This window comes from Verticillium dahliae, genomic scaffold (genome assembly GCF_000150675.1).
Source record: "Verticillium dahliae VdLs.17 supercont1.19 genomic scaffold, whole genome shotgun sequence".
Taxonomy (NCBI): Eukaryota; Fungi; Ascomycota; class Sordariomycetes; order Glomerellales; family Plectosphaerellaceae; genus Verticillium; species Verticillium dahliae.
Window position 1 is genome coordinate 1 of NW_009276939.1, and position 26,786 is coordinate 26,786.

The 26,786-nt window shown below is 56.8% G+C and overlaps 10 protein-coding genes across 10 annotated transcripts in view; 9 read left to right on the forward strand and 1 right to left on the reverse strand.

The window, feature by feature from the left end:
* Positions 1–2,140: 2,140 nt before the first annotated feature.
* VDAG_08049 (WD repeat-containing protein) lies at positions 2,141–3,480 on the forward strand (the record flags this gene model as incomplete). The annotated part of the gene is made up of 3 exons (XM_009657426.1): positions 2,141–2,358; positions 2,453–2,696; positions 2,800–3,480. The coding sequence occupies 3 exons, from the start codon at positions 2,141–2,143 to the stop codon at positions 3,478–3,480; spliced, it is 1,143 nt and encodes a 380-aa protein (XP_009655721.1).
* Positions 3,481–4,190: 710 nt separating this feature from the next.
* On the forward strand, positions 4,191–5,255 carry VDAG_08050 (kelch repeat protein; the record flags this gene model as incomplete). The annotated part of the gene is made up of 2 exons (XM_009657427.1): positions 4,191–4,350; positions 4,405–5,255. The coding sequence occupies 2 exons, from the start codon at positions 4,191–4,193 to the stop codon at positions 5,253–5,255; spliced, it is 1,011 nt and encodes a 336-aa protein (XP_009655722.1).
* Positions 5,256–5,745: 490 nt separating this feature from the next.
* On the forward strand, positions 5,746–7,466 carry VDAG_08051 (nonsense-mediated mRNA decay protein; the record flags this gene model as incomplete). The annotated part of the gene is made up of 5 exons (XM_009657428.1): positions 5,746–5,795; positions 5,854–5,997; positions 6,047–6,294; positions 6,345–6,998; positions 7,054–7,466. 5 exons carry the CDS (start codon positions 5,746–5,748, stop codon positions 7,464–7,466), a joined length of 1,509 nt encoding a protein of 502 aa, XP_009655723.1.
* A 196-nt stretch (positions 7,467–7,662) lies between these two features.
* On the reverse strand, positions 7,663–8,616 carry VDAG_08052 (pre-rRNA-processing protein ESF2; the record flags this gene model as incomplete). Its single annotated transcript, XM_009657429.1, has 1 exon — positions 7,663–8,616. One exon carries the CDS (start codon positions 8,614–8,616, stop codon positions 7,663–7,665), a length of 954 nt encoding a protein of 317 aa, XP_009655724.1.
* Positions 8,617–8,967: 351 nt separating this feature from the next.
* Positions 8,968–10,856, forward strand: VDAG_08053 (aldehyde dehydrogenase). The gene is made up of 3 exons (XM_009657430.1): positions 8,968–9,411; positions 9,467–10,351; positions 10,419–10,856. Exons 1-3 carry the CDS (start codon positions 9,007–9,009, stop codon positions 10,530–10,532), a joined length of 1,404 nt encoding a protein of 467 aa, XP_009655725.1. The 5' UTR covers positions 8,968–9,006; the 3' UTR covers positions 10,533–10,856.
* Positions 10,857–12,437: 1,581 nt separating this feature from the next.
* Positions 12,438–13,676, forward strand: VDAG_08054 (uncharacterized protein). Its single transcript, XM_009657431.1, has 3 exons — positions 12,438–12,954; positions 13,010–13,068; positions 13,131–13,676. The coding sequence occupies exons 1-3, from the start codon at positions 12,832–12,834 to the stop codon at positions 13,279–13,281; spliced, it is 333 nt and encodes a 110-aa protein (XP_009655726.1). The 5' UTR covers positions 12,438–12,831; the 3' UTR covers positions 13,282–13,676.
* A 2,761-nt stretch (positions 13,677–16,437) lies between these two features.
* On the forward strand, positions 16,438–19,983 carry VDAG_08055 (pentatricopeptide repeat protein; the record flags this gene model as incomplete). The annotated part of the gene is made up of 1 exon (XM_009657432.1): positions 16,438–19,983. The coding sequence occupies one exon, from the start codon at positions 16,438–16,440 to the stop codon at positions 19,981–19,983; it is 3,546 nt and encodes a 1,181-aa protein (XP_009655727.1).
* Positions 19,984–20,653: 670 nt separating this feature from the next.
* VDAG_08056 (phosphomevalonate kinase) lies at positions 20,654–22,539 on the forward strand (the record flags this gene model as incomplete). Its single annotated transcript, XM_009657433.1, has 2 exons — positions 20,654–21,018; positions 21,480–22,539. The coding sequence occupies exons 1-2, from the start codon at positions 20,759–20,761 to the stop codon at positions 22,537–22,539; spliced, it is 1,320 nt and encodes a 439-aa protein (XP_009655728.1). The 5' UTR covers positions 20,654–20,758.
* Positions 22,540–22,892: 353 nt separating this feature from the next.
* VDAG_08057 (ATP-dependent RNA helicase DBP7) lies at positions 22,893–25,229 on the forward strand (the record flags this gene model as incomplete). The annotated part of the gene is made up of 1 exon (XM_009657434.1): positions 22,893–25,229. One exon carries the CDS (start codon positions 22,893–22,895, stop codon positions 25,227–25,229), a length of 2,337 nt encoding a protein of 778 aa, XP_009655729.1.
* Positions 25,230–26,133: 904 nt separating this feature from the next.
* VDAG_08058 (pantothenate transporter FEN2) overlaps positions 26,134–26,786 on the forward strand; it is a gene marked incomplete at both ends in the record, with an annotated part of 2,434 nt that continues 1,781 nt past the window's right edge. The window contains one exon of the mRNA XM_009657435.1: positions 26,134–26,744. Within this exon, the coding sequence (XP_009655730.1) occupies positions 26,134–26,744 (611 nt within the window). The remainder of the gene's footprint in view (positions 26,745–26,786) is intronic.

The window sequence follows — 26,786 nt, forward strand, 5'->3', positions numbered from 1 at the left end:
TTCGAATCTATTTAAGTACGATCGTTGATTCCAACCGCGATGACTCCTCTTGACAACGAGTCCGCACCCCCCAGCGACGCACCCGACTCCGCCGCCGATGCCGACGCCGACACCGAGGTCAGGGGTCCAAGTCCTCCAAAAATTATAGCGGTCTTTGCGGGCGCCGGCTACCAGGGACCTCTCATACTTAAAATATTTCGCATCCCAAGACGTAGTTACCTTAACCGGACCCCTTCTATAGCCCCGCAATTTATATATTATCCTTATTATATATAGCTTTCTTTACTATTTAGGTTAGGATTTATATATTTATTTCTTTTTATATTTTTATATACCTCCTTATATACCCTCTTCCCTTATCCTAGCTAGCGTTTCCTTTATCTAAGATTTTACTATAGACCTCTATAGCCTAGCTATTATAAAGTTAATAGCTTAATAGTTTTTATAGGATTATTATAATTATAGTAGAGCTTATAAGGACGTAATAGCTTTCGCGGTAAGGCATTTATTATAGGTATAGTAGATAGGTAACTAGGTAGATCCTATTACGTAACCGTAAATCGGTAATCACGGTCCTATAATTACCGATAGGGATTACTTTCCTATAATTACTACTAGATAATTATAGTATAGTAATTATAGAACCGTGATAATTAGCTTTTATAAATCCTAATTATATAATTAGGGATTATAATATATATAGAGAACCCCTATATCCTCTTATAATAGGGAGGGATATTTTAATATAATACTATTATTCGAGTATTTAAGATCTAAGATTATTAGTCCCCGTAACCACGACTATATTACTAAGTATATAGTTATAAGGGGCTAGTTATTAAGCGTTGCGCTAGAACGAGGCCTTTAATATATTATTACTAGATAAAGAATAAGAAATCGAAAGATTACTATAATAGCCCTTTATACTATATTTATTAAGAGATAAGGAATTATATATAAATCCCTTAGCGAACTAGCTACTAAGGTATAGCTTTAGCTTTATAGCTTAGCTAAGTATAGCCTATAATAATATCCCCCTTTATATAGGTTTATTCTTTTAAGTTATTAAGCTTTTTAAAGTAAATCCTCTTATAGTTTTAATATTATTACTTAGTTATCGAAGTAAATATAACTCGTTTTTATAGAGAATCTATTACTTTTACTATATAGTTTCTTTATCTCTTTAGTTAATTTCTAAGTTCTTTACTTCTTTTAACCCTATCTAATAATACTATTATTATTAAGAGGGCTTCACTGCTTATATAAACCCTAATCCAGTACTTCCGCTATACTTACGAGCTCTAAATAGGTAGGGTATCTAATAAGTCTTATAATAGTTAATTCTTAATTTATTCTTTTCTAAGTTACTACTACCTTTATAAGTTAGATATACCTATCTACTTTTAGCGATTATATAAGCCATAGTTTACGTACTCCTAAGAGTAGTAGATCCTAGATATCCTAGATATTACTATCCTAACTATAGAGTTCCCTAATATTAGTTTAATAATTATTATTATTACTTATACTTCTATAAATTATTATTCAATTATTAAGAATATTATATAAATTAGCTAATTCTTATTAACTCTTTATTAATTAATAAATAAACTTATTATAATTTATAAGTTATTTTTATAGTTCTTATAGCTTATATATAATTTAGTAAGGGGCCCCTTTAAAAGCTTATAGCTAGCTATATAAGCTCTATAATATTATAGGATATTTATAGTACTATAGTAATAGTCTAACCGATACTATATTAGAGTCCTAGATATATAGCTCTACTATTGGTGGAGATATAGACCCCTGTAAATAGCTGTTCTTAGTGTATTTTGGTGTTCGGTTGGGGGGTGGTGCGTCTTATTTACTATGCGAAAGCGTAAGGGGTTCACCGTTGCACCCCACCAGAAAACCCACCAAGGTCCTACCCAGGCTAAAAATGGCGGACCGAGTACTTGTAGCGCCGCCGTCACTGTCGAAGGATCAAGCCAAGCAAAGCCCCTGCCCAAGCTTCACCCTGAACCCCCCCTTGGCTCCTGTCGCACTTGGCCCGAAAGCTTGACAACGACCGCATCATCCTGCCTCAAACGACCACCTGCCTCGTGCTCCTTGCACCCCGACATCATCGGCGCGGACCATGCCCGAAACACCACACCCACGAACAATCCTTCGCGGCCACAAAGCTCAAGTGCACGCTCTCGCCTTTGTCGGCAACAATGACCGTCTCGCCAGTGGTGACGCCGAGGGCTATGTCGCCCTCTGGGACCTCACCATCATGAGGCCCACAGCCGTCTGGCGACCCCATGACAATGCTATTCTCGGCATTCAAGGCTGGGGCGCCGACCGCATCATTACGTGCGTCGATCCCGCCGTCTGACGGCCTGAACTGGCTGCCCGACTTGGAAGCTCTCTTCCCCCTTTGATGCTCGCCAAGCTCACACGAACACAGACATGGCCGTGATCACAAGCTAGCCGTATGGAAGCTCGCCACGTCCGATGAGGCGAACCTCAGCAAGAAGCTCCCCCTCGACGACACGTCCGAATCCCGCCCCCAGCCCTGGCTTCTGCATCTCATAGACGTGAACACTATGAACTTCTGCGCCTTTGCCGCCTGCGTCCCCACCGATCCCCCGCCCGCCGGCGACGATCCCGAGCTCCTCCTCGCCGTCCCCAACACGCTCGCCTCCGAATCGGTACGCGCACCCTACCTCGCTAGCCTTGTCTCTCATTCACTGCTGAAAATAGCATTTTCCGCCCTTGGATTGCTGTTCATGCCACGTGCTGACCAACGCGCAGATTGACATTTACCACCTCCCCACCCAGACCCGTCGCCACACGGTCAAGTCCCCCGGCCAAAACGGCATGGTCATGGCCCTCGCCCTCGTCCCGCAAGGCGGCTCCCTGACCCTCCTCGCCGGCTACGAAAACGGCGTCACGACAGCAATGCACCTGTCCGCCGTCAGCGGGACGTGGAACACGACGTACCGCGCCCAGCCGCACAGCCAGCCCGTGCTCTCCCTCGACGTCAGTCCCGACGGGCTCTCCTTCGTGACGTCCTCGGCCGACGCCGTCGTCGCGCGGCATCCCGTGCCGCCGCCCGCGGGCATGGAGGTGCTCGAGCAGCCGCTCAAGGTGGTCAACACGAAGCACTCGGGCCAGCAGAGCCTGCGGTTTCGGGATGACGGGCGCGTCTTTGCGACCGGCGGCTGGGACGCCATGGTGCGCGTGTACTCGGGCAAGACGATGAAGGAGGTTGCCGTGCTCAAGTGGCATGAGGTCGGGTGCTATGCTGTTGCGTTTGCGGGTGTGCTGAAGGCACCGCAGGCGGCTGGTGGTGCTGAGGAGCGTGACGGCGCCGTGGCGCGGAGGGCGGGAGAGGTCAGTGTCAGGGAGAGACGGATTGCGCATGCTGAGGCGGCGCACTGGCTGGCGGCGGGCAGTAAGGATGGGAAGATATCGTTGTGGGATATCTTTTGAGCGTTGCAGGCGAGAGAAATGAATGTGTTGGCCGAAATTGACTACTGCAATGTGCATGGGAGGCTTCATGGTCGACCAGAATGAGGCTTGGTGGCAGTCCTGACGACGAGTTTGATGTTAACCTAGTGAGTACCAGTGCATGTCGGCTCATTGGTGTAATACTATGCTTATGGCTTCATCTTGAACTCGTGTCATTTTTGAGGTCTCCGGGAAGTCAGCTAATTTCGAGACCGCAGCTACAAAGAATATCTCCAGTCAGGCTGGTGACCATCTTCTCGGCACAGCGGCCACTGAGACTGGGGTGATATATTTGTCGTACATCTAACAAAATTGACTAGACAATCTGATCTGAACCAGCCATTGGGCAGGTAAATGAGTTCGAGTAATTTTTCTCGTGTATTATCTAACATTAAAAGAAATCGAGCTAGTGCAACGTCAATCCTGGAGTCAAGGTAGGTCTGAACCTCACCACGTGGTGGCGACCTCATAATATAAGGGCATCTATGTAGGTGGTGGTATTCGCCGACTCGGAGACCGAGGAGGCTGAACAGCGTAATTAGCGCGTGGCGGGGTTGCAGATCAACGACGAGCCATAACCATCAGGTTATTTCATCGTACCTCAATCGCGACAAATCAGTGGGCTGCGGTCGATTTCATGCATCGACCCTCCAGTGTAAATGCCTGCAGTAGCAATAGTCTCCTCATTAATCATGGCCAATATCAGAGCTTCATGGACCAAGCTCGCCGAAAGCCAACGGCTTCAGCGTTCCTCTCAAACCATTGCTGTACTCGGATCAGCTGCGTACATATTCGGCGGAGAGCTCCTTCCCAGAGAACCCATCGATAACCAGTTCGATGTTATTAGCCTGGGTGAAGGCATGCAGTGTTCTCATTCCGTATGAGCGACACAGCTAACATGTCCAGGCACGTCATCTGTCCAAACGATTCCCGCACCCCAGAATGCGCCCTCGCCTCGCGTCGGCTCATCGTGCGTGGCCATCAAGGATGCCCTCTATCTGTTCTCCGGCCGCGGCGGCATCGCCATGGCGCCCGTTGAAGAAAACGGCGCCGTATGGCGGTATACGCCCGCTGACGGCAGCTGGACGTTGATCACGCCAGCGGACCCGTCGGTGCCGTTTGTCGATGGGCGAAGTTATCACGCAGCGACCTCCAATGGCGTGGACACCATCTACATTCACGCTGGATGTCCCGAAAAAGGCCGCAAGGCAGACCTCTGGTCCTTCAACGTCGAGTCGAGGACCTGGACTGCCCTGCCGGCCGCCCCGCCGCCGACACGCGGAGGAACATCAATCGCGTTTTCCAAGGGGAAAATCTACAGAATGAACGGTTTCGATGGCGAGCATGAGCAGGGCGGAGCCATTGACGTGTTCGACATTGCGCAGGAGACGTGGTCGACCATCTTGTTCCAGGCAGATGGCATCCAGGGGCCCGAGGCGCGCAGTGTCGCTGCTCTCGTCGTTGTCCGGTCACAAGGCAAGGATCTGCTCGTTACGCTCTTTGGCGAACGGGATCCCAGTGCACTCGGTCACGCTGGAGCAGGAAAGATGCTCTCAGATGTCTGGGCATTCGACATCGACCACGAAATCTGGACGAAGCTCGGTTTCACAGACGAAGGCGACACCCCCTCCTCGCGCGGCTGGTTTGATGCCGATGTGGCGCACAAAGAGGATGGCACTGACGCCATCATCGTCCATGGAGGTCTCGCCGAGGACAACTCTCGGCTGGGTGACCTCTGGAAGCTGCAGTTTGCCTGATGGAGCTGATTTATCATCACGACCGAGTATGAAGCGTATTACATAATGCAACACATGGGAATCGTTCGAGGAAACGCACTTTTGCCTCTTCCAAGATCATGTGACTCATATTCAGACACGAGCGCGGGGCTGGCGGGGGCAGGCTGCGCTGGCGTTGTTTGGGCTCGAGTTGCTTATCTTATCAGGCGGGGGCGATAGTCGAAGAAAAAATCCAGAATGAACCCCTCCATATCGACGTCCTGGCGCCCACTTCGTCATTGTCACCGTCTGGTTTAAACTAGGCGCCGGCCATCTTCAAAGGAAACTATACATTTGCGTGTGTGTGGATTTTTCCTTTCCATCTCTTCGACCGACACACGAAAAGCCAGCTCGAAGGCTGCAATTTTTCGACCGCTGTGCGCGTCGGAGCATCTTTGCGTCCGTCGACCCCTCGGCGCTCAACCCCACCACCGAAGCGAGACATCGTCGCCAGACCGGCACCAACCCAGCCATGGAGTTCACCAGGAAGACGACTGTCGCTACTGTGCTCTGCCACAACTGGTGAGCCTCTGCACTCTGGTGTCTCAAATTCTTTTGATCAGTGTTAACACCTATGCAGCGGTGCCCCTATTGACGGCTCGACCGGTACCATTTGCCAGGCTTGTCTGCGACTGACTTGCGATATCTCCAACGGCGTCCAGCGCGAGGCCACTCTCACATTCTGCCGTGACTGCGATCGGTGGTTGCTGCCTCCTCAGTCATGGTGCGCCACTCTTGTAGCTCACAAAATGGCCATCGCTGACGTGTTCTAGGATCGTCGCCCAGCCCGAGTCTCGCGAGCTCCTTGCCCTCTGCCTGAAGAAGCTGCGAGGCCTCAACAAAGTCCGAGTTATCGACGCTTCCTTCGTCTGGACCGAGCCGCATTCAAAACGTATCAAGGTCAAGATCACGATTCAGGATGAGGTGCAGGACGGCGTGCTGCTTCAGCAGGCTTTTGAGGCCATCTACGTCGTAGCCTATGCTCAGTGCCCTGAGTGCGCCAAGAGTTTCACTGCCCACGGTACGTCCCTTTGATCGCGCGCAGTGTAGATGCCGACTAACATGGACCAGTCTGGAGATCCGTCGTCCAGGTCCGACAGAAGAACTGCCCTCACCAGCGCACCTTCCTCTTCCTCGAGCAGCAGATCCTCAAGCACGGTGCCCACAAGGAAACCCTGAACATCAAAGAGGCGCCTTCGGGCATGGACTTCTTCTTCGCGCACAAGAACCAGGCCGACAAGTTTGTCGACTTCCTCAACGCCGTCGTGCCCGTCAAGGTCAAGAAGTCGCAGGAGCTCATCTCCCAGGATGTCCACACCGCCACCAAGTCCTACAAGTTCTCGTCGTCCGTCGAGCTCGTCCCCATCTGCAGAGATGACCTTGTCGCGCTGCCGATAAAGCTGGCCAAGCAGCAGGGCAACATCACGCCCCTGGTTCTGTGCCACAAGATCGGTACCTCTGTGTACTTTGTCGATCCCAGCACGCTTCAGATCTCCGACGTCAGCTCGCCGGTCTACTGGCGCTCGCCCTTCCAGTCGTTGGCCGATACGACGCAAATGGTTGAGTTTGTCGTCATGGACATTGAGAGGACCGGTGTCACCCGCGGAAAGTGGGCCGCCGCCGAGGCGACGGTCGCCCGTGCCTCTGACCTTGGTGTCAATGACACTACCTACTTTGTGCGCACACATTTGGGCAACCTGCTGCAGCCCGGTGACTCGGCTATGGGTATGTTATGCTTCCTTACGTGCGCTCCTGAGGGGTGAACGCTAACAGGCTTTAGGCTACATGATCACCGGCACCAACTTCAACAACCCCGAGTTCGAGGCCATCGAATCCTCCAACACGTACAGCTCGAGGATACCGGACGTCATGCTCGTCAAGAAGCACTACCCGCGCCGCAAGAAGAACCGCAAGCGCCAGTGGAAGCTCAAGCGCATGGCCAAGGACGAGGGCGAGCTGCTGCCCAAGCAGGCCGACCAGGATCGCATGGACGCCCAGTACGAGCAGTTCCTGCAGGATGTCGAGGAGGACGAGGAGTACCGTGCCACCATGGCGCTGTACAAGTCTCAGCAGCCGCAGCGGGTGGATCCTGATGCCATGAGCATCGCGGAGACGGAGGGCGAGGATGAGGGCCCGAAGGTCGACATGAATGAGCTGCTGGAGGACATGGACGAGTTGGCTATCCGCGAATAGTGTGGGAACTTGGTAGATGGAAAGGGACCAGAAGCCTTGCCTGAAATGCATGAGAGACGACGAAATCAGGATAAGTGTCGAATGATGAGTGACATGGGATTATCAGGCGCACACTGAATACCACGACTCCTTGAATACGCTCGATGATGCATATATTCATGAAAAGGCAAAACGCTTGATTCCCTTCCGCTTTAGTTTAGAAGATCTTGCTCAGCACCCTTGTGACGTGCTCCGGCTGCGAGTCTGCCCCCGTGTTCCTCTTAGCCAACGACACCTGCTTGAACGTCATTGGCCTCTCTTCCGACGCAGCACCAGCCTTCGACGGCTCGCCGTCCTCGCCGTCCGCCCTCTTCCTCTTCTTCTCTTTGCTCGCCTTGACACCATCGATAACCTTTGCCCTCTCAATGTTGGCCACAAACTCCTTGTTCTCCTTAGTCGTCCTAGCAATCTCGGCGCGCATCCTGCTCGTCCTCTCCGCGTTCTCGCCCGCAATCTGCTCCGTCAGGTTGTTCCACTTGAACCCCTTCAGATAGAGCAGGTTCCAGATGTCATCGCGGTAGTACGACCCCTTCTTGCCGCCCAGCGGCCGCGCGTTGAGGAGCTCGCACGCGCGCTTCGCGTCCTTCTTGTTGACGAACTCGACCCAGCCCTCGGTGAAGAGGCGCTTCTTGTTGCCGCCGGCGCGCACCCGGCGCGTGTGCGCCGCAGGGTCCTCGGGCGCGAGGAAGATGCGGTTCAGGGCGCCGTGCGGCGTCAGGAGCGTGCGCAGCTTGTGGGGCTTCATGTAGGGCGGGATGCGGGACAGGTAGACGACGCCGGACTTGCGGATGGCGGCCTCGGAGGCGATGAGGTTCTTGTGGGAGAGGGCCTTGGAGGCCGGCGCGGGCAGGGACGGCTTGGCCTTTTTGGAGGACTTGGATGTGCTGTTGTCGGCGTCGGCGTCGGCGTCGGCGGCGGAGTCGGGGGCGTCGCTGGGGGGTGCGGACTCGTTGTCTGAGAGGATGTCTTCGTTGTCGGATTCGTCGAGCTTTCTGCGCTTGGATGTGCGGCCGCCTTTTTGCAGGGTTTCGGCTTCCGAATCGTAGCCCTGGCTCTGGTCGTCGTCGCTGTCCTCGGCGTCGAGGAACTCGTTCCTCTTTTCGGGAGCCATGCTCAAGGCCTTTGAGTCGAGATCTTGTACGAAAAGGCGTAAGAAGGGCAAAAGAGGCAGCAATTCTGAGCAGTGCGCGAGGTATCGAATAGTCGTGATGCTGAAGATCATCAGTCTGCAGTTGGAGACTCGGAGCAAATTTTTGGTGGATCCCCAGCGCGATTGCTGCCGGGTCTTATCTAATCGGGGAGCCTCCCTTATCGAGCAACGTCCAGTGGCGTCGCCGGTCGCGGTGCACGATGGCGGGGCACTGTTGCCCCTCAGTGATCTCACACGCCCTGAATCAGGCACCGCATCAACAAGTGGTGGCCACAAACGTTTGCCTCCTCCTCAAGAGGAGAATCGTAATTCATCTCTCCATCTACAAACACAACAAATCACTTGACCAACATGTCGCTTGAAACCTTGACCACCATCTCGCCCAGCACGAACGAAGGCATCCTCACCCGCAGTGGCATCTCCCAGGCTGACTTAGACAACCTCCCTATCACCGCCACCACCGCTTTTGAATCATGGCGCAAGACGACTCTCGCCGAGAGGCAGGAGATCGTCAAGAAGGCTCTCAAGTCTCTCGCCGACAAGAAGGATGATCTCGGTCAGGAGTTGACCGTCCAGATGGGCCGTCCCATTTCGTACACGCCTGGCGAAGTGACGACCGCCATCAAGCGTGCCGACTACCTCCTCAAGATTAGTGACGACGTTCTCAAGGACACAGACGGCGAGGCGGAGAAGGGGTTCAAGCGTTTCATTCGCAAGGTTCCTGTGGGACCTATTCTTGTCATCTTTGCTTGGAACGTAGGTTGCACTAGCCCTTCCCCTGATGTCTCTCCCTTGGCTGACCATCGGCAAGTACCCCTACCTCATCTTGGTCAACTCGCTCATTCCAGCGCTGCTGGCCGGAAACACGGTCATCCTGAAGCCGTCGCCCCAGACCCCCACCATCGTCGAGCAGGTCGCCAAGAGCTTCGAGGAGGCGGGTCTGCCCTCGGGCGTCCTGCAGTACTTCCACTCCGGTTCTCCGACGCAGATTGAGACCATTGTCCGCAACCCCCTCATCAAGGCCGTCGCCTTCACAGGCTCTGTCGCCGGTGGTCTTGCCATCCAGTCTGCAGCCTCAGACCGCATTGTCAATGTCGGCCTCGAGCTTGGCGGCAAGGATCCCGCCTATGTGCGTTCCGACGTCGACGTCGCCTGGGCAGCCGAGGAGATTGTTGACGGTGCCATTTTCAACTCGGGCCAGAGCTGCTGCTCGATCGAGCGCGTATACGTCCACGAGAGTGTGCACGATGCCTTTGTCGAGGCGGCGCAGAAGGTCCTGGCGGGCTACAAGCTCGGTGATCCCTTTGACAAGGCCACACAGGTCGGTCCCGTCATCTCGAAGCGCTCAAAGGAGACGGTCGAGGCGCACATCAAGGATGCCCTGGACAAGGGCGCCAAGGATGCGACGCCCGAGAACGAGTCGTTCGCCAATCTGCCGCCCAAGGGCAACTTTGTCAAGCCGACGCTGCTGACGGGCGTGGACCACAGCATGACGGTCATGACGGAGGAGACGTTTGGCCCCGTGCTGCCTGTGCAGAAGGTGTCGAGTGACGAGGAGGCGGTCAAGCTGATGAACGACAGCGAATTTGGGCTCACGGCAAGCATCTGGACCAAGGACACGGACAAGGGATACGAACTGGCGGAGCACGTCGAGGCTGGTACTGTATTCGTCAACAGGGCTGATTACCCGAGTCCCGTACGTCTGGCATGTTCCTCGAATCTCTTGTTTCCCAGGCTAACAAACATTCTTTCTTTCCCTCTAGGATCTCGCTTGGACCGGATGGAAGAACTCCGGCAAGGGCGTGACGCTCAGCCGGTTCGGGTTCGAGGCCTTTGTCAAGCTCAAGAGCTTCCATCTGAAGGACTACCCGAAATGATGGTAAAAAAAAAAAAAAAAAACTCAGACATGGGGCATCGCCTTCATGTTGGCCGCGACACGAAAGGAGGGGGAGAGAACACCGGCAGTTGTTAGAGAGGTCGTCACAGAGGCCAGGCCCAAGCCCCCTCGGCTATCTCGATAAACTAGGGGTCCGACCTGGAGAGACTCACTTCAGGGAACGACGTCGAGACCACGGAAGACTCCGAAGTCGTGATTCAGATGGCGAGTGTTTGTCTTGCCGGTGATGGTCAAAACACACCAACGATTTGCTTTTTCTTCGCTTAAAGTCCCTGCATTAATCCTCATGACCCTGATTTTTTTTTAATGTTTTCTTCTCCCAATGGTTCGTGAGATGAGGCCCAGCTGGAGAGGGTGCTAGACATAGAGCATCGCTTGCCGCGCTTGGGCTCCGGTTTGGAAGGTCGTGTGAGACCCGAAACCCGTCACCCTGGTAGTCGGAGGAATTGGGACGAACACGGAAGCTGCGTGATGCGAGCACCAAGTCAGGGGGACGAGCGCACGCTGCCGCAAGCGTCTCTTCATTCCCTTGTGTCCGAGGACGCAAAGAAACAGAATGCCAGTGGAGAGGAGGGAACCCCGGTGGTGAACCCTCACGAGGCCGCCCCTGACTGACTGTGAGTCGCAACGTTGGCCAACGCCCGCTTGCCCACAACGATGTCTGCAACCGGCGGTTTTGTCACCTTGGTTGGCCCCGCCCGTCATGATCTACAGCATGTAGTCCAGCGTCTCGAGTAGATCTGCCATCAATATCGCAAGCGCAGATCGCTCGCCCACGATTAATAGGGCCATCAACCTGAATCGGGCAGGCTGTCCCCAATTCAGGCCAACCGACCGCAGGCCACCGAGTCCAATCCATGCATCACATCTCCCGCATTCATCTAATCTTAACCCGACACACGCTTCCTCTGGCTTGAACCACCCTCACTCCCCAATCCATCCAACCCAACGCCTGCATGAACGATGGCGGGGGCGGGCGAGCGAGAGAGAGACAGCACCAACGCAACCCCTCTCCGCGCGTGGCAGGTCGCCCCAAAGAGAGACAAAACCCCCAATCTAGAGCCCTCTGGGTCCTCTTAGGGGCGCCTGAAGTAGAGTGGTAGCGAGTGAGCGGGTGGAATGGGGGTGAAGAAGGTCCAGCCAGCGTAGCATCTGAAACCTGAAGCGGCTCCCCCCCACTCGAGACCTCACGCGCTGTGAAGCGCTGTAAGATGGTGCCTGGGCCAGAACCTTTAGCAGCTGGCGAGCCGCTCACTCACTACAACGGGTTGGGTGAGGCCCGTTCTCACCACCCGTCCGTCCCCCCCCAAAATCGAAACAACAATATGAGGGAGCATGAGAGGACAAACGCACGCGGCAGGTTTCAGACATTGGCCAGGAAAGGAGAAACCCGCGCTCACCTCCTCTCTTCGCGGCTGCACAGAGACAATGACAAAGGGGGAAAAAAAGAACATGCGCATGATGACAGCGCGCGGTCTTCTCGTTCTCGGGGGTCGTTCACCCTTTCGTCGCAAGCGAGCCCTGTCGTGCCTTGGACCCTGCATCCCAATACCGCCCCTCTGCACGCCGCCGCACGCAGACACCGTCTGCGACGCATGAACATTCCTCATCTCGAACGAATCCGTCCCAAAGCCCACACCCCCTTCTCCCCCTTTCGTCCCAAGAGACGGGACGAGAGAGAAAGAGAGAAGAGAGTTCTTTAGACACCTACACTCAACACGTACATGGCGCTAGTGAACCTGTCCAACCCACCTCTGGAACGCAGACCTGATCGTTCGCAGCCGATGGAAAGGCTGTCTCACCACAAGGGAAGAAGGTGAACCGTGAGGGAGGAAGCTATATACATCCCACCAGCACCCGTCCCTTCTCCTGCCTTTGCCTCGCTGCCCTTTCGTCATAGCAACCAGCTCGTCCAACAAACACACTCTCTTTCATTCCCTCTCTCTCATCTTGTCTGCATCTGCGACAACTTCACCCTCACTTGGTCCACAAGACAAGACAAAAACACAAACGCGAGCCCCCATCACCAACAACGCGCCCCGGCATATCGTCCTTGGTCCTGGTCTCGCCTCACGGTAGCACCAATTTATTTGCCCTCCTGGATCGATATAGTGGTTATCATACGCCACACGCGCAACCGACAGCGACAGCAATAGCAAACCGCAGCAGCAACGCAGGCCGTTCTCTCTCTCTCTCTCTCTCTTCCATAGACAACTGGAAAATCAGGAGCGAATCCTCTCCCTATTTCTTTTACAACAACTTTCACTACCGTCGACATCATGGTTGCCTTTGCTACCCAGACGAGGTCGGCTTCCCCCGATGGCATCAGGGGATTCTACATGCGGGTCCACAAGATGATGAGCCTGCCGAGGCGCAAGGAGGAGAAGCCCCGACTTGTCATCGTGAGTCTACACTTCATAAATTCTTCTGTCAGAACAACTTGCTAATCATCTCTAGTCGGCGCCCTTTGACTTTCAAAAGGTCAACATGGACCTGGCTGGCGTCAGCGCCGACGAGTACGTTGAACCTTTTTTTTTACCCCATTGGGAACGAACACCCCCCATGCTGACTCAGACAGACTCTCCCTGATGAAGGAGCAAGCAGTCGCGAGCCGCATCGGCATCTCAGACCCCGACGACGAGGAGGTCGAAGAACCAGCGCGAAGCAGCGGCATCACGGCGAGCAAGTCTGCGCCGCTCATGAGCGTCAGGCCGCGGGCCACACTATAGAGATTTGGCGTTCCTCGACGGAAACGGCGGGGGTGTCATGTTAAGATATGCTGTGGTCTCAGGGTGGCACTTGGAATGCGGCAGCCGTTTTTCCCTTGCCGGCACGCAAGGGATGGACGGTGGGGAGTTTTTGAATCGGTTTGCAGCGACGGCGTTTGATGGTTATACAAGGGGTCGGGGGGGTCCTCAGCGGACATGAACAACGGCCAGGACACTCCTGAATGGAGGGTATATCTGGATCATAGACATGTTGAGAGGGAAAATGGAGAGGGGGTTGGAACGATACGCCAGGCGATCACTGGCGGGTTTTCCCTTTGCTGTTGTCTATTGTCAACGGGTAGAAGCGAGTAACCCTTCCGTTCATTCAAGACTCAATCGAAAACTCAAATACCCCTACGTGCACTCATTACAATGTGACCGAGCCTGGGACGTTGGAGGGACAGTGGGAGCGTCCAGCGGATCGTCATGCAGCCGGCGTGCCCCACGCGGGATCCAACGCAGGCGTGCGGATGGCCCATCATCTCCACGCGAGTGCAGATGCAGAATGACGAAAGGTTCAGCGACCACACAACGGCGCGTACATATACACATAATGGTATGAGCGCTGCGCAAGTGCGTAGTGCCTGGCGGACAAATAAGTGTCCGCGACCCAAGCAAGGCACTTGTCAGACAGAAAGTCGCCGCCACCTTGCTGGCCTGGGACGATTGCGCTATGACGGGCACCCGGGAGTAAGCCGCCGCAAAGCCCGAACCGCATCGGTGTTCGGACAGAAGGCTACTATTTCCCCCCAAGAGGGCGACACACGGCCTGGTGCCCGCGCGCCGGCGGTTCATTTTCGTTCACCGTGCCCATGTGACAGGCAAAAGGTGGAGGGTGCCAGTGGTCCAGTTGCCCTAACCAAGACCCAAGAGACCTTGCAAGCTTGATTTTCTGTCGCGTGGGATCCTGGGACGGGTTGAACGGGCTGGATGCGGCGGGAAGGCTAGAGAACCGACCGGCCGACCGAGCGAACAGCACAACCCGCTTCGGGACAGGGTCAAGAAGTCCCCCATTTGTGCGACCAACAAGCGACATTCTGTCATCTTCGAGAAGATGACTGAGCAGATTGCGCCTCGTCCGTGTTCAGGGTCTCAGAGGGGCGTCGCAGATTGGATCTGCCTCGCCGGCAGAACGCAGAGGCCATGTTGTGCCTCGAGTCCTACGTTCCCCGAAATAGGGGATAATTTGATTTCAAGGGGGCTCAATCTGAAATGGCTTCTCGAAACGCTGCCATTTCGAGGTCGAGGGGAAAATCTCTGCTTGCCAGCTCGGGCGAGATGGCGGGGCGGAGGGGGGGAGGCCAAGGGCTGATGATTCACCAATGGGACTCGAGGTGAAGGCATCGTCGTAAAAGGGGGCACCGGACAGCTGGGTGCATGCCGACAGGGCCACTAGAGAGGCGGGGCGCCCGCGCCTTCCGGCTTCTCCCTGTGACATGGGCCACCTCATTGGTCCCGAGCGAGAGGGCTGCCGGGTTCTTCTCGCCATGGGGCGGGACTTGCAGGGGATGGACTACAGGGGACAGCCCCCTGAGAGAAGGCCCTGAATGGCCTGAATCTGTCGCGTGCCCCGCTGATCCGCTCCTGGTGTCGAACTCTGACAGCCCTCAGCAAGGCGCGCAATGTCAGCAGCGTCGAAGCCGCGGTGGGATGCTCAAAATGCGAAGTACGAGATATGCATACACCGCGTGGAAAAATGCATCCTCAGGCGACAAGCCAGTGTGGTCACCAGGCTGACCGTTGAATGTAACGAGAACTTTGTGGCCATGGCAGCCTGGCGCGTATCTGCGTCCCGATCTGCGGGGGAAGAACCGGCTGGACGGGAACAGAAGGGAGCGTATGGCATTGGATCCTCCGTGATCGTGTTTTTGCCCCCTTCGGCCCCTGGCCGGTGATATCGGCGTATTGGTGATGACGCGCACGTCGACATGCGGATCGAGCGCCCGGTGCGAGCGCGACTCGACGACGTCCTGATTCGGGGGTCCAGGTCCAATTCCAAGTCCTGGGCTGTCCGTAGGCAGTGCATGCCCCTGACAGCAGCTGAGTCCTGGGAAAAGGCGATTCGGCCTATGCGAGCTGATGGGATACGGCCTCGCCATGTCAAGAACAGTGCTTCTGGAGCTGCTAACCCAATGCTCTTCGGCCTCTTGGGTCATCAGAAGCAAATGCACTGCCAAAAGCAAGTTGTGGCGGGCACGGCCAAGCGGCGTAGGCAAGAGTCCGAACACCCTCGGCCAGTCGGCCTCAGGACGCGTCTTGCCGTCTGCCTGAGTCACAGCTGGGCTCCCTCGCACCTTCCCTGTACCGGCCAGGGCTGGAGCTTGGAGGGCAGGCTTCGCCCCGTTCTACCACCAATGCCGACCTGCCACTGGTGCCTTCCTCCCGAGTCCACGCGAAAAATTTCCCCAGTCTTGGATGCGTCAGAGAGCCGGCCCCACAAGCCTGCCAGGCCCTGCCATTTTCCTGCCAGCTCTTCGCCCATCACTGCTTCCTTCTTGCTCACCATCACCACGCTTCCCGCAGCATTACCGTTGGTGGCCCCTCCTCCATCCCCACCCTGCCACCCCCCCCCGGCCACGACTAATGTACAGTAGTACCTAGCGAGGGCCACTCCCCAGCAGCTACCAAAAGTACCAAGGTACCCAAGTACCTCCACCAACCCAGATCCTCCCTCCATCATCACGACCCGGGCTTCCTCGATCGCTCACCCACACACTTTTTCCTCTTCAGCGGTCCTTTCGCACATTCTTTCCCTGCATTGTCCAGTTCATTCAACACGCCATTTCTACGCCCCCCAAACCATCATTCCATCAATTAATCCGGTACGCGCGTTTGTTTGACGGCCCAGCTGCTGTCAAATGAACCTGCAATCGCGCATATACCCTTCCTTCGTGAGTGCCACCCGCACCCCATCACCGGCCTCAGGCCTTTGCTTGTCAGCTGCGCTGTCGTCTTCGAGCCTGATGCACACGGCTTCCTCGGATGTCGTGGCAAAGCATCATCAGCATAACGCTCGTGATACGCGTTGCGCTCAGCTCAAACCTCAGGCACTTTCTGAAAATGCATGTTCCTTCCTGGTCTAATATGTCCCAGATCCCCTCCCTTCCCTCCGTCTAAATGCCCACCATTTTTGGCAACCTGCACCAGGCTCTTTTCCGTCAAGGAATCGCAAAGTCGTTCGGCCACGGATACGCCCAGTCTCTTGTCGCCGTCACACACCCTCACGCCCTCAATTCCCAGAACCGACCCTCCTTCGCCCGCAGGCACACTACCCGCTTCGGTCGTCTTCAGGGCACCCACTTCCAGTCCGCCTTCAACACCGAGCGTGCCGCTGCCGGTCTCTCGCTCGACCATCGACCCCAAAAGGTCAGCACCAATGGAGGGCTAGACGCATACTTTGAGCACCTCCAGAACCAGCACGCTGCTGGGGAGGCTGGCGAGGTCGCAGAAGAAGAATGGACGCAGTTTGAGTTTCAGAAGCAGATCGAATGGAAGCCTTCGCCAGCTTCCATTCTCGTTGGCGATGCCAGGCAGCTCGCCAGCGAGGAGCAGTTCGAGGCCGAGGCCCATGCACAGGATGCAGACGTCCCGTCAGTCCCGCGTGAGGCCGAGGCAGCCCTCGCTCACATCAATGCTGCCATCGAGAAGGAGATTGAGATCAGGGAGCGCCAAGAGGCTCTTGAAGAGGCCGTGGCTGAATCAGTCAGGACCGGGACACCCATCGATCCGGCCCTGCTCGAGCGCGCCCTGACGCCTGAAATCGAGCGCTCCTACACTCCGGCGAGCATCGCACGCTCGGCGACACCCCCGATCGACCCTCAGTCCCAAACCTACGCGGACCACCTGACCAAGCTGTCGCAAGATGGTCGCTGGGCTGAGATTCCCGCCGTCTTCGAGGCCATGCTCGTTGCCGGTGTGAGGCCCATCGCCGGAGCCTACAATGCGCTGCTCATGTCGCGCATCCAGCTGACCACGGAGAAGAACGAAATCGTCTCCAAGGTTCGCGAGGTCTATACTCACATGCTTCAGCAGAAGGCCATTCCCGATAGTGACACGTACAACATCCTTGTCGGATTCCTTGCCTCGCGTTCTCTCGAGGTCGCTTCGTTGAAGAAGGATCTCGAGGACAAGCGCGTTCGCTTCGGTGGCATGGACGAGCCTGGCAAGTTCATGTTCGCTTCTCAGGAGTTCGATCACGCCATTTTGTCCGAGGACGATCCTCTGGACTGGGCCATGAAGTTGTTTGAGACGTCGGTCACCACGTACCGTGCTGCGTACTCTGCCGAGTCTTACTACCAGCTCATTACCGCCTGTGCCCGCGCCGGGCGATGCTCCGAGATGCTCCGTCTCTATGAGCACATGGAGCTGAACCGAGTTGTGCCCTACGCCGCCATGTTCCCCGCCATGATCACTTCGTTTGCTGCTACTGGCGACCTCATCAGCGCTGTCGAGGTGTACGACGAGTACCGTGCGCTTGCCATCGCCGACGACAACGGCGACACTTCTCTTCAGGACCGCATGGACTCGCACATTTACGCCGCCGTCATCAATGCCTACGTCATTTCCGACAAGGTTGAGGGCGCCATGAAGTTTTACGAGAAGATCATTCAAGAGTATGGTGTCCGCGCCTCGGACATCAAGGATGCTCTTGTCAGCTCTGGCTTCGTCCAGGCTTTTGTCGAGCGCGGCATCTTCCAGGACGCTCTCCAGTGGGCCCAGCTCATTGAGGGCGAAAACAGTGTCGACAGGTTGAGCGCCATGAACAATGTCGCCACCCGTGCTGCCGACAGTGGTGACAAGTACACTGCCATGACCGCATTCGCGAATGTGCCCCTCAACCACCCCGAGACTGCCACCTCGGCCATGGCACTCTTGGCCATGAGCGTCCGCCAGGGGGATGTCGCAGCTGCCGCTAGGTACTGGCACGTCCTCAGCGCCCCCGAGATGCAGGTGACACCAGCGTTTATTGATCCAGCTGCCATGTTTGCGGTTGCCATGATCGGCTCGGGCCAGGTTGCTGAGGGACTGACCCAGTGCGAGTTCATGTTCCAGAGGATTCGCGCCGTTAGCCCGCAGAGCGCCGAGGAGATTGAGGAGGGTCTTGACTTCATCCACCGCTTCATGGCGGTGCGAGGTATTGTCGATCCCCGTGAAATGGCGTCGCAGGTCTCGAGCGGTCCCCAGCAGGCCTTCACCAACTCTCCCTACGGATCCACGGCAACCGTTCCCAGCTTCGAGGACACCTTTGACCCCTATGCACACAACACCGACTTCAAGGGTTCGTCCATGATCTCTGATGAGCTCGAGGGCAGCCACGGTCGCAAGGGCCCCCGCCTGAACGAGGCTCTATCTCGCTTCCGCAACATGCGCCGGGCGGGCCGCCACCCTCGCTACATCACATACGCCAAGCTCATCTCGGCTGCTGCGCGCGACGGCAAGATGGATCTGTGCCACGACGTTCTCGCCATGGCACGCACCGACGTTCCCATGCTGCCTCAGTATGCAGTGGTCCGTTACGGATGGTCTTCGATTCTCGATGCTATGGTTGGTGCCTGTCTCACCATGGGCAACCGCCACATGGCAGAGCAGTTCCACCAGGAGCTCCTCGAGATGGGCTCGACGCCGTCTGCCAACACCTTCGGCCTGTACATCACCACCCTCAAGGAATCCACCAAGACGTTCGACGAGGCCACCGAGGCTGTCAAGATTTTCCACCGCGCCAAGGCCGAGGGTGTTGAGCCCAGCTCATTCCTCTACAACGCTCTGATCGGCAAGCTCGGCAAGGCTCGCCGGATCGACGACTGTCTGTTCTACTTTGCCGAGATGCGTGCACTCGACATCAAGCCCACCTCGGTCACCTACGGTACCATTGTCAACGCCCTGTGCCGTGTGAGTGATGAGAAGTTTGCCGAGCAGCTCTTCGATGAGATGGAGGCGATGCCCAACTACAAGGCGCGCCCTGCGCCCTACAACAGCATGATGCAGTTCTTCCTGACCACCAAGCGTGACAAGTCCAAGGTTCTCGCCTACTACGAGCGCATGGTGGCCAGGGGCATCATGCCCACGGCACACACCAACAAGCTCCTTGTCGACACCCACGCCACGCTGGAGCCTGTCGACATGGATGCTGCCGAGAAGGTACTCGAGGCAATCCGCGCTTCTGGGCAAAAGCCCGAGCCCGTGCACTACGCCTCTCTGATCCACGCACGAGGTTGTGTGCTCCATGATATGGAGGGCGCTCGCAAGGTGTTCGATGACGTGGTCAAGGATCACTCGATGCCGGTCAATGCCAGCCTGTTCCAAGCACTCTTTGAAGCCATGGTCGCCAACCACCGTGTTGCCGACACGGAGCCGATCCTGGGTCTCATGCGTCGTCGTGGCATTGAGCTGACGCCCTACATCGCCAACACTCTGATTCACGGCTGGGCTGCTGAGAAGAACATTGAGCGGGCGTACGCCATCTACAATGCTGTCGGCCACAGCAAGCGCGAGCCGAGCACATACGAGGCGATGACGCGCGCGTTCCTTGCCACAGAGGAGCGCGAGAAGGCCAAGATTGTTGTTGGCGAGATGCTGTCGCGGGGCTATCCCAGTGCCGTGGTCAACAAGGTGCTGGAGCTGCTTGGCGGTGGCGGTGGTGAGGAGGGCGCAGTTGTTGCGTGAGGGGGGTTGGGATCTCGGAGCGAGTTTTCGATGGCGTGGTTTTTTCCTCTCGCGATTTTCCTTTGTTTTTCGCCCTCGTCTGCCTTGTTTGATACCCCATGAGTGCGATTGGCAGAGGGAACGGAGACTGGGGTGTCTGGGTACGATGGGTGGTACTGCTGGTGTGCGCATCGCAGTGGAGCGGCGCGGCGCCGGCGTCTCCTTGTGTCGACTTGACGTTGCTCGAGTTTTTGTGTATGGCGTTTGCGGAGGGGTAAAACAGTCGCGGCATATACAGCGCGGCGGGGGACGGCGTTCCCGGTGAGGCCTCGCGCCTGGTTAGACCATCTCCCCTATATACAAGCAAAGAGCGTCAGAGGACGCAGCTAGAGGATCGGCGGAGGAGATCATTGCAGATCAGGGATCCTGCTGCTTGTATTATATCGGCAAGCTAATGAAACTTGTTGACGTTCATTTGTATGAATGCATCCTTTGTGACGTATGTTGCTATGCCATGCTTTACTGACATGGTATGGTTGATGTGGTGTTCCATGGGAGCGAAGTGGACCGTGCGGCGCATCCGCACCATCGCGGGGTCTTTTACCCCTCCCCTGTACTGAGTCTTTCATGGCCTCATACTCTCGTCTCATACTTTGCTCCTCGACATCACCGTGACGCCGTCAAACCCAATTGCAAAAGTCGGCATCCACTGTATCCCGCACGTCCAGAGAATATCCATCAGCCCGCCGTCTTGCGTCCTGCCCTCCATCGAACGCAGACGCCAACACAACCCACGATGCCCTCGAAAGCGACCGCCGTCTCCGCCCCGGGCAAGGTCCTCCTGGCGGGCGGCTACCTCGTCCTCGACCGCGGCTACACGGGCCTTGTGTTTGGGCTGAGCGCGCGCATCAGCGTGCTCGCCGGCGAGCTGACCTCTGGCGTCGAGGGCGTGCAGCTGAGCGAGGTTGTCGTGAGCAGCCCGCAATTTGAGGGTGCCGGGTGGCGGTATGGGTTCCGGCTTGGGGAGGGGGGCGTGCAGGTTACGGAGCTGCAGGTGTGAGTGCTTTTTCCTTTTCTCTCTCTTTTTTTTTTTTCTCTCTTTCTTTCTTTTCTTTTCTGCTGGATGCGAGGGTTGTTGCATTTTCTTCGGTGTTTAAGCTACTTGAGAGTTCGGTTGGGGTTGCGTATGCTTCAAGGGGATTTAGCTCGAGTGGGCGATTGGGGATGAGGCAGAGGGGGGCATTTGGACTGCATTTCTTGGCTGGCGAGTGCTGGTCTATCAGGTCTGATGATTGGGATACCTTTCAAGTTCATCATGAGATGTTTGATTTTTTTCTGAGGACGGAAGCTAGACTCTTCGACGGATCAATATCTCAACAATCAGCATACTCATGGGCGCGAGAAGCATCCAGAGGTACGGCTTCTACATAAAGTGCAGTCAAACATTGGTTCGACCGTGCAGCTATCGGTTCAACTATATTCTTCAAACCACGCATGGCCTCAAGCTGACAGTCCAGTGGCGCCTCCATCACACCAAACCCTTTTGTAGAAACAACACTCACCTACGCCCTCACCTACATCCACCAGATTGGTCGCCAAACCAACTCTCACAGCCTCGCCTCCGCTCGTCTCACCATTCTAGCCGACAACGACTACTACACGCTGCCCCCGAGCGCCGTTCCCACGACTGGCCGTTACGCACCCTACCCTCACACCCTCGCCGAGGCGCACAAGACGGGCCTGGGCTCCTCCGCCGCCCTCGTGACCTCCTTCACCGCCGCCCTGCTGACGCACTATCTGCCCACGTCCCTCTTCGACCTCACCTCCGAGGCCGGCCGCCACACGCTGCACAACCTCGCACAGGCCGCCCACTGCGCCGCCCAGGGCAAGGTCGGTAGCGGCTTCGACGTCGCGGCCGCCGTCTTCGGCTCCTGCCGGTACAGGCGGTTCTCGCCGGAGCTGCTCTCGGACCTGCCGGCGCCCGGCACGGCCGGTTTCGCCGAGAAGCTCGTCGCGCGCGTCGACGCGCGCGACGCGTGGGACACGGAGGTCGGCGGCGAGGTGAAGCTGCCAGCGGGCGTCGTGCTGCGCATGTGCGACGTCGACTGCGGAAGCCAGACGGTCGGCATGGTCAAGGGTGTGTTGGCGTGGCGCCAGGCGCAGCCCGAGGCGAGCAAGGCGCTCTGGGACGCCCTGCAGGCGAGGAACGAGGCGCTGGCCGAGGTTCTCCGCGCGGGGCGCACGGCGGCGATTGCCGAGGCCGTCGCCGGCGTCAGGGAGCTCGTCAGGGAGATGGGCGCGGCGAGCGGCGTGCCGATCGAGCCGGAGGGTCAGAGCGAGCTGCTGGATGCGCTGAGCGGCGTCGAGGGCGTGTATGGAGGTGTCGTGCCCGGTGCTGGCGGCTTTGATGCCCTGGCGCTGCTTGTCGAGGAGGGCGCCGAGACCGAGAAGCGGATCGAGGCTTTCCTGGAGGAGTGGAGCGCGAAGAAGGGTGGCAAGGTCAAGCTGCTCCGTGTTCAGGGAGAGGTTGATGGTGTGCGGAGTGAGAGCCTTGATGAGTATGCGGGGTGGATTTAGACATGTCACGGGTGGGAAAATTACATCAGAGCAGAGGATATCCATGTTCACGTAGAGGGTCAGACTACATCGAGCGTATACAGAGCAATGTTGAGCACGCAGATGAGCATCACCAATATCATGTCTCTTTGTGTTCTGAGTAGATACCTCATAAATTGAATACCGCTGCTTTATTGCATACCCGCATCTACATTTCCATCCATCCCTCGAGTCCGCGGGGTCGACCCACTCAGAAGCTTATCGCGATAAGCCATGATTTTTTCTTCATGCGGCAGGACCCTAACATGCTGCGACTGCTCTCGCTGCCACCGCCTGCTTGCTCAACCTCACCACCACAAAGGGCGACGGACAATATGGCGGACGATGGCATGATCCTCAACTTCGCGGTCAGCGATGCTCCCGCGAAGACGCAGGTCAAGTTCCAGGGCGGGAAATGGAGAGATCGCCTCAAGGCGCAACGGAACGCCAATCGATCCTCAACCCCCCAAACAACGAAGCCCACCGAAGCCTTCCCCTCGAGCCAACAACGCTACATCCCCGGCTCGAAGCCGAACCCCTCGAAGCCGAACCCCCGACAGAATGGCGGCGACGGCGACGATTTAGACCAGCGTCCCGCGAAACGGATGCGAGCCGACCCTCACATGCCCTCCTCCTACCAGACCGGCAAGCTGCCGCCCGGAAGCATAGTCATCGGCAAGCGGGAGGGCACTGGTCTGGCCAAGGGACAGGTCACGTCGAAGCTATTCACATCCAATCCCATGGCGCGCACCGTCTTTGACGACCCGAGCGCCGAATCCAAACCCGACGCCGAGCCAGCCCAACCGTCCAATGCACCTCTCTCTGAGGAGGCTGCCAGCTTCCACGCCCTCGGAATCTCTCGCCGCCTGGCTCAGGATCTGTCCGGCAAGGTCAAGCTCAAGGCACCGACGGCCATTCAGGCCAAGGTCATCCCGCAGCTCATCAAGGAGGACAGCGACGCCTTTGTCCAGGCGCAGACGGGTTCCGGCAAAACCCTCGCCTATCTGCTGCCCATTCTGCAGCGCATCCTCGCCGTGGCCGACGAGGGCAAGGTGCGCCGCGACTCTGGGCTCTTCGCCATGGTCCTCGCGCCCACCCGCGAACTGTGCCGACAGATTGATCTCGTGCTGCAGCAGCTGCTCCCGCAGTGGCTCGTCAGCACAACCGTCATCGGTGGCGAGAGCAAGCACTCGGAAAAGAGCCGACTGCGAAAGGGCGTCAACATTCTCATCGCGACGCCTGGCAGACTGACGGATCACTTGGCCAACACGAAAGCCCTCGACGTCGGGTCGGTGCGATGGCTCGTGCTCGACGAAGGTGATCGCCTCATGGAAATGGGTTTCGAAGACGACCTTCGCGAGATTGTCGGCAAGATCCGAGCCGGCGACCTCAGCAACAGGACAAAGGACGGTGTCTCGCTGGAACTGCTGCCCAAGCGCCGTGTGACGGTGCTCTGCTCGGCAACGATGAAGATGGATGTGCAAAGGCTGGGCGAGATCAGTTTGGAGGATGCTGTACACATCACGGCAGAAGACGAGGTAGTGAACGGAGAGGGTGAGGAGCAGCAGCAGCAGCAGCAGCCAGTCGCATTCTCGGCGCCTGCGCAACTCAAGCAAGCACACTACATTGTGCCGGCAAAGTTGCGTCTCGTGTCGCTGATTGCGCTGCTGAAATCGACATTTGCCCGTCGGGGATCTGTCATGAAGGCCATCGTTTTCATGTCTTGCGCCGACTCGGTCGATTATCACTTCGACTTGCTGAAAGAACCGCCCAAGGCCGACAGGAAGACCGAGTCGACGGCTGTCACGGCCAACACTGTAGCCCCTGCGGCTTACCTCGCATCCCCCGCCAACCCCAACATCGTCCTCCACAAGCTTCACGGCTCCCTTCCACAACCCGTGCGGACCGGTACGCTGGCCGCCTATTCGACTTGCACCGAACCTTGCGTGCTCATTACCACCGATATTGCCTCCCGTGGTCTCGACGTGCCCTCGGTCGAGCTCGTCATCGAGTACGACCCGGCCTTCAGCGCCGCCGACCATGTGCACCGTATCGGTCGTACAGCCCGTGCCGGTCGCCCCGGTAAAGCCGTGCTATTCCTGCAGCCCGGATGCGAGGAAGGCTACGTCGACTATCTCACTACAGCGACATCTGTTCCCAAAGCGGAATCGTTCGAGGGCGTCTTGCACCGCGGTCTTGCGACGCACATGCCATTCCCCGTCGACACGGACGCCAAGCCACCACCGGAGGACAGCCGCAGCTTCTCGCAGCGAGCCGAGGCTCTACAGCTACACATTGAGCAGCGTCTGCTCATTCCATCAGGTGCGGCGCTGCTCGAGGCGGCACGCAAGGGCTTCCGTTCGCACGTGCGGGCTTACGCGACACACACCAAGGAGGAGCGGAAGTTCTTCGACATTACCGAGCTGCACCTCGGACACACAGCCAAGAGTTATGGACTGCGCGAGGCGCCGCAGGGCGTCGGACGTGGTGGGCACGATGGCAAGAAGACGGCCATGAAGGCGGCGGCGTCGAAGAAGAGGAAGCAGGGCGCCGGCGACTCGGCACGCGAGAGTCTGTTCGATGCCGACACGGACCTGGCCGAGATGGAGAGGAGGATGAAGATGAAGATGAAGACCGTCATGAACAGCGCAAGCGAGTTCAACATTGGATAGGCAAAATGCGCAACCGGTGTCAGTCAGCATGGTCAGTTTCATCCCTGGCCATGGCCCCTATGGCATAGTGCAAAAGGTAGTGAGTGCATGCATGCATGGAGTACGGCGTATGGAGCGGGTCGAGCAATCTCATATAGCATGTCGTCTTGCCGGAATAGCCATGTCTTTCATCGCGGGTGTTCATGCTATTCTTCCCAAGTGACATGGTGGTCTACGTCAAGACGTACAAGACACATCAAGCTTCTTATGTGCATGTGAAGCAACTCAAAAGGATGCACGATACGACCCCCTTGACTCGAGACTAAATGCGAATCATGCATGATTTTTTTTTTCCCTGCCATGGTTCCCTGCCATGGTTCCCTGCCATCGGCCAACCCACACATGGACATGGACAACGGTCTAGACCAACATTATTCAATGGAGATGAATTTCCAGGCGTTGCCCAGCACCTCATCCCGACAAACCATATCACCATTACCAAGAAAAAAAGACTCGACTGGTGCGTCCCAATCCTCAGACCATGATCACTTCTCACGTCGTCGGCAGCCGTCCGACATTTCTTCCCCCGCGGAGTCTTCCCGCCATGTCGACGTTCAGCAGGGCGATCGCGCCATCTGCCAGCAACGCCCTCAATTCGACCATGGGTCGCTTCATTCTCCACAGGCACGAGTCGGGCGACCCGCCGATCAGACCCTTGAGCCCTTTGTGATTGGCAGCCGTCGGAGCGGGCACGATATCGAGACTATGGCGAGCTTGGTGCCGTGCTGTGAAGCTAGCTGGTGGCGGTTGGTCGATCTTGTGATAAGAAGGGTCTTCGGCCGTGGTCGTTGTTGGTGATGATGGCTCGAGACGACATCTTGTAGCCTCCATACCAGAGCACAGTCGCTGCCCGAGCCCAAGCAGCATGGCCATCTCACCATCGGACAACGCGGCACAGGCCCATGATGTCGCCGATTCCTACGGCAACACGGTCGATGCGCCGACGTACGACGACGCGACAGCCGAACCCGAAGTCACGGGCGTCTTCAAGCACATCGCCAAGGTCATCCCCTACTTTCGCAACCCGCGCCATGTGCTTGTCTTCAAGCTCGATGTCTTCCTGCTCGCCTGGATGTTCCTCGCCGGTATCATGAAGGAGATGGACCAGAGCGCGACGACGCAGGCCTACGTCTCGGGTATGCGCGAGTCGCTGTCGCTCTACGGCAACGAGCTCGTTCTCTTCAACACCTTTTTCAGCATCGGCTATGCCATTGGCCTCGTGCCGGGCCAGCTCATCCAGACACGCTTGCGGCCGTCGCTCTTTCTGCCCTTCTGCGAGATGGCCTGGGGCTTCTTTGTGCTCTTCACCTACAAGGCCAAAAGCGCCGAGACGGTCTACGCGCTGCGTTTCTTCCTCGGTCTGCTGTCGGCCGCCTTCTGGCCCTCGGTCGTCGCCCTCATCTTCAACTGGTACACGCCGCGCGAGCTCGCCGTGCGCCTGGCCGTCTTCACCGTCTCGGACGTCGCAGGCGCCATGTTCCTCGGTGCCCTCCAGGCCGCCCTCTACCGCAACATGGA

What these genes read in the sequence shown, in the direction of transcription:
- VDAG_08054 (XM_009657431.1), top strand. Translation starts at nt 12,832, where the DNA reads ATGGTTGCCTTTGCTACCCAGACGAGGTCGGCTTCCCCCGATGGCATC. An exon ending in AGAAGCCCCGACTTGTCATC is followed by an intron (nt 12,955 to 13,009) that starts GTGAGTCTACAC and finishes AATCATCTCTAG; the next exon opens with TCGGCGCCCTTTGACTTTCA. An exon ending in GCTGGCGTCAGCGCCGACGA is followed by an intron (nt 13,069 to 13,130) that starts GTACGTTGAACC and finishes TGACTCAGACAG; the next exon opens with ACTCTCCCTGATGAAGGAGC.
- VDAG_08053 (XM_009657430.1), top strand. Translation starts at nt 9,007, where the DNA reads ATGTCGCTTGAAACCTTGACCACCATCTCGCCCAGCACGAACGAAGGC. An exon ending in TTGTCATCTTTGCTTGGAAC is followed by an intron (nt 9,412 to 9,466) that starts GTAGGTTGCACT and finishes ACCATCGGCAAG; the next exon opens with TACCCCTACCTCATCTTGGT. An exon ending in GGGCTGATTACCCGAGTCCC is followed by an intron (nt 10,352 to 10,418) that starts GTACGTCTGGCA and finishes CTTTCCCTCTAG; the next exon opens with GATCTCGCTTGGACCGGATG.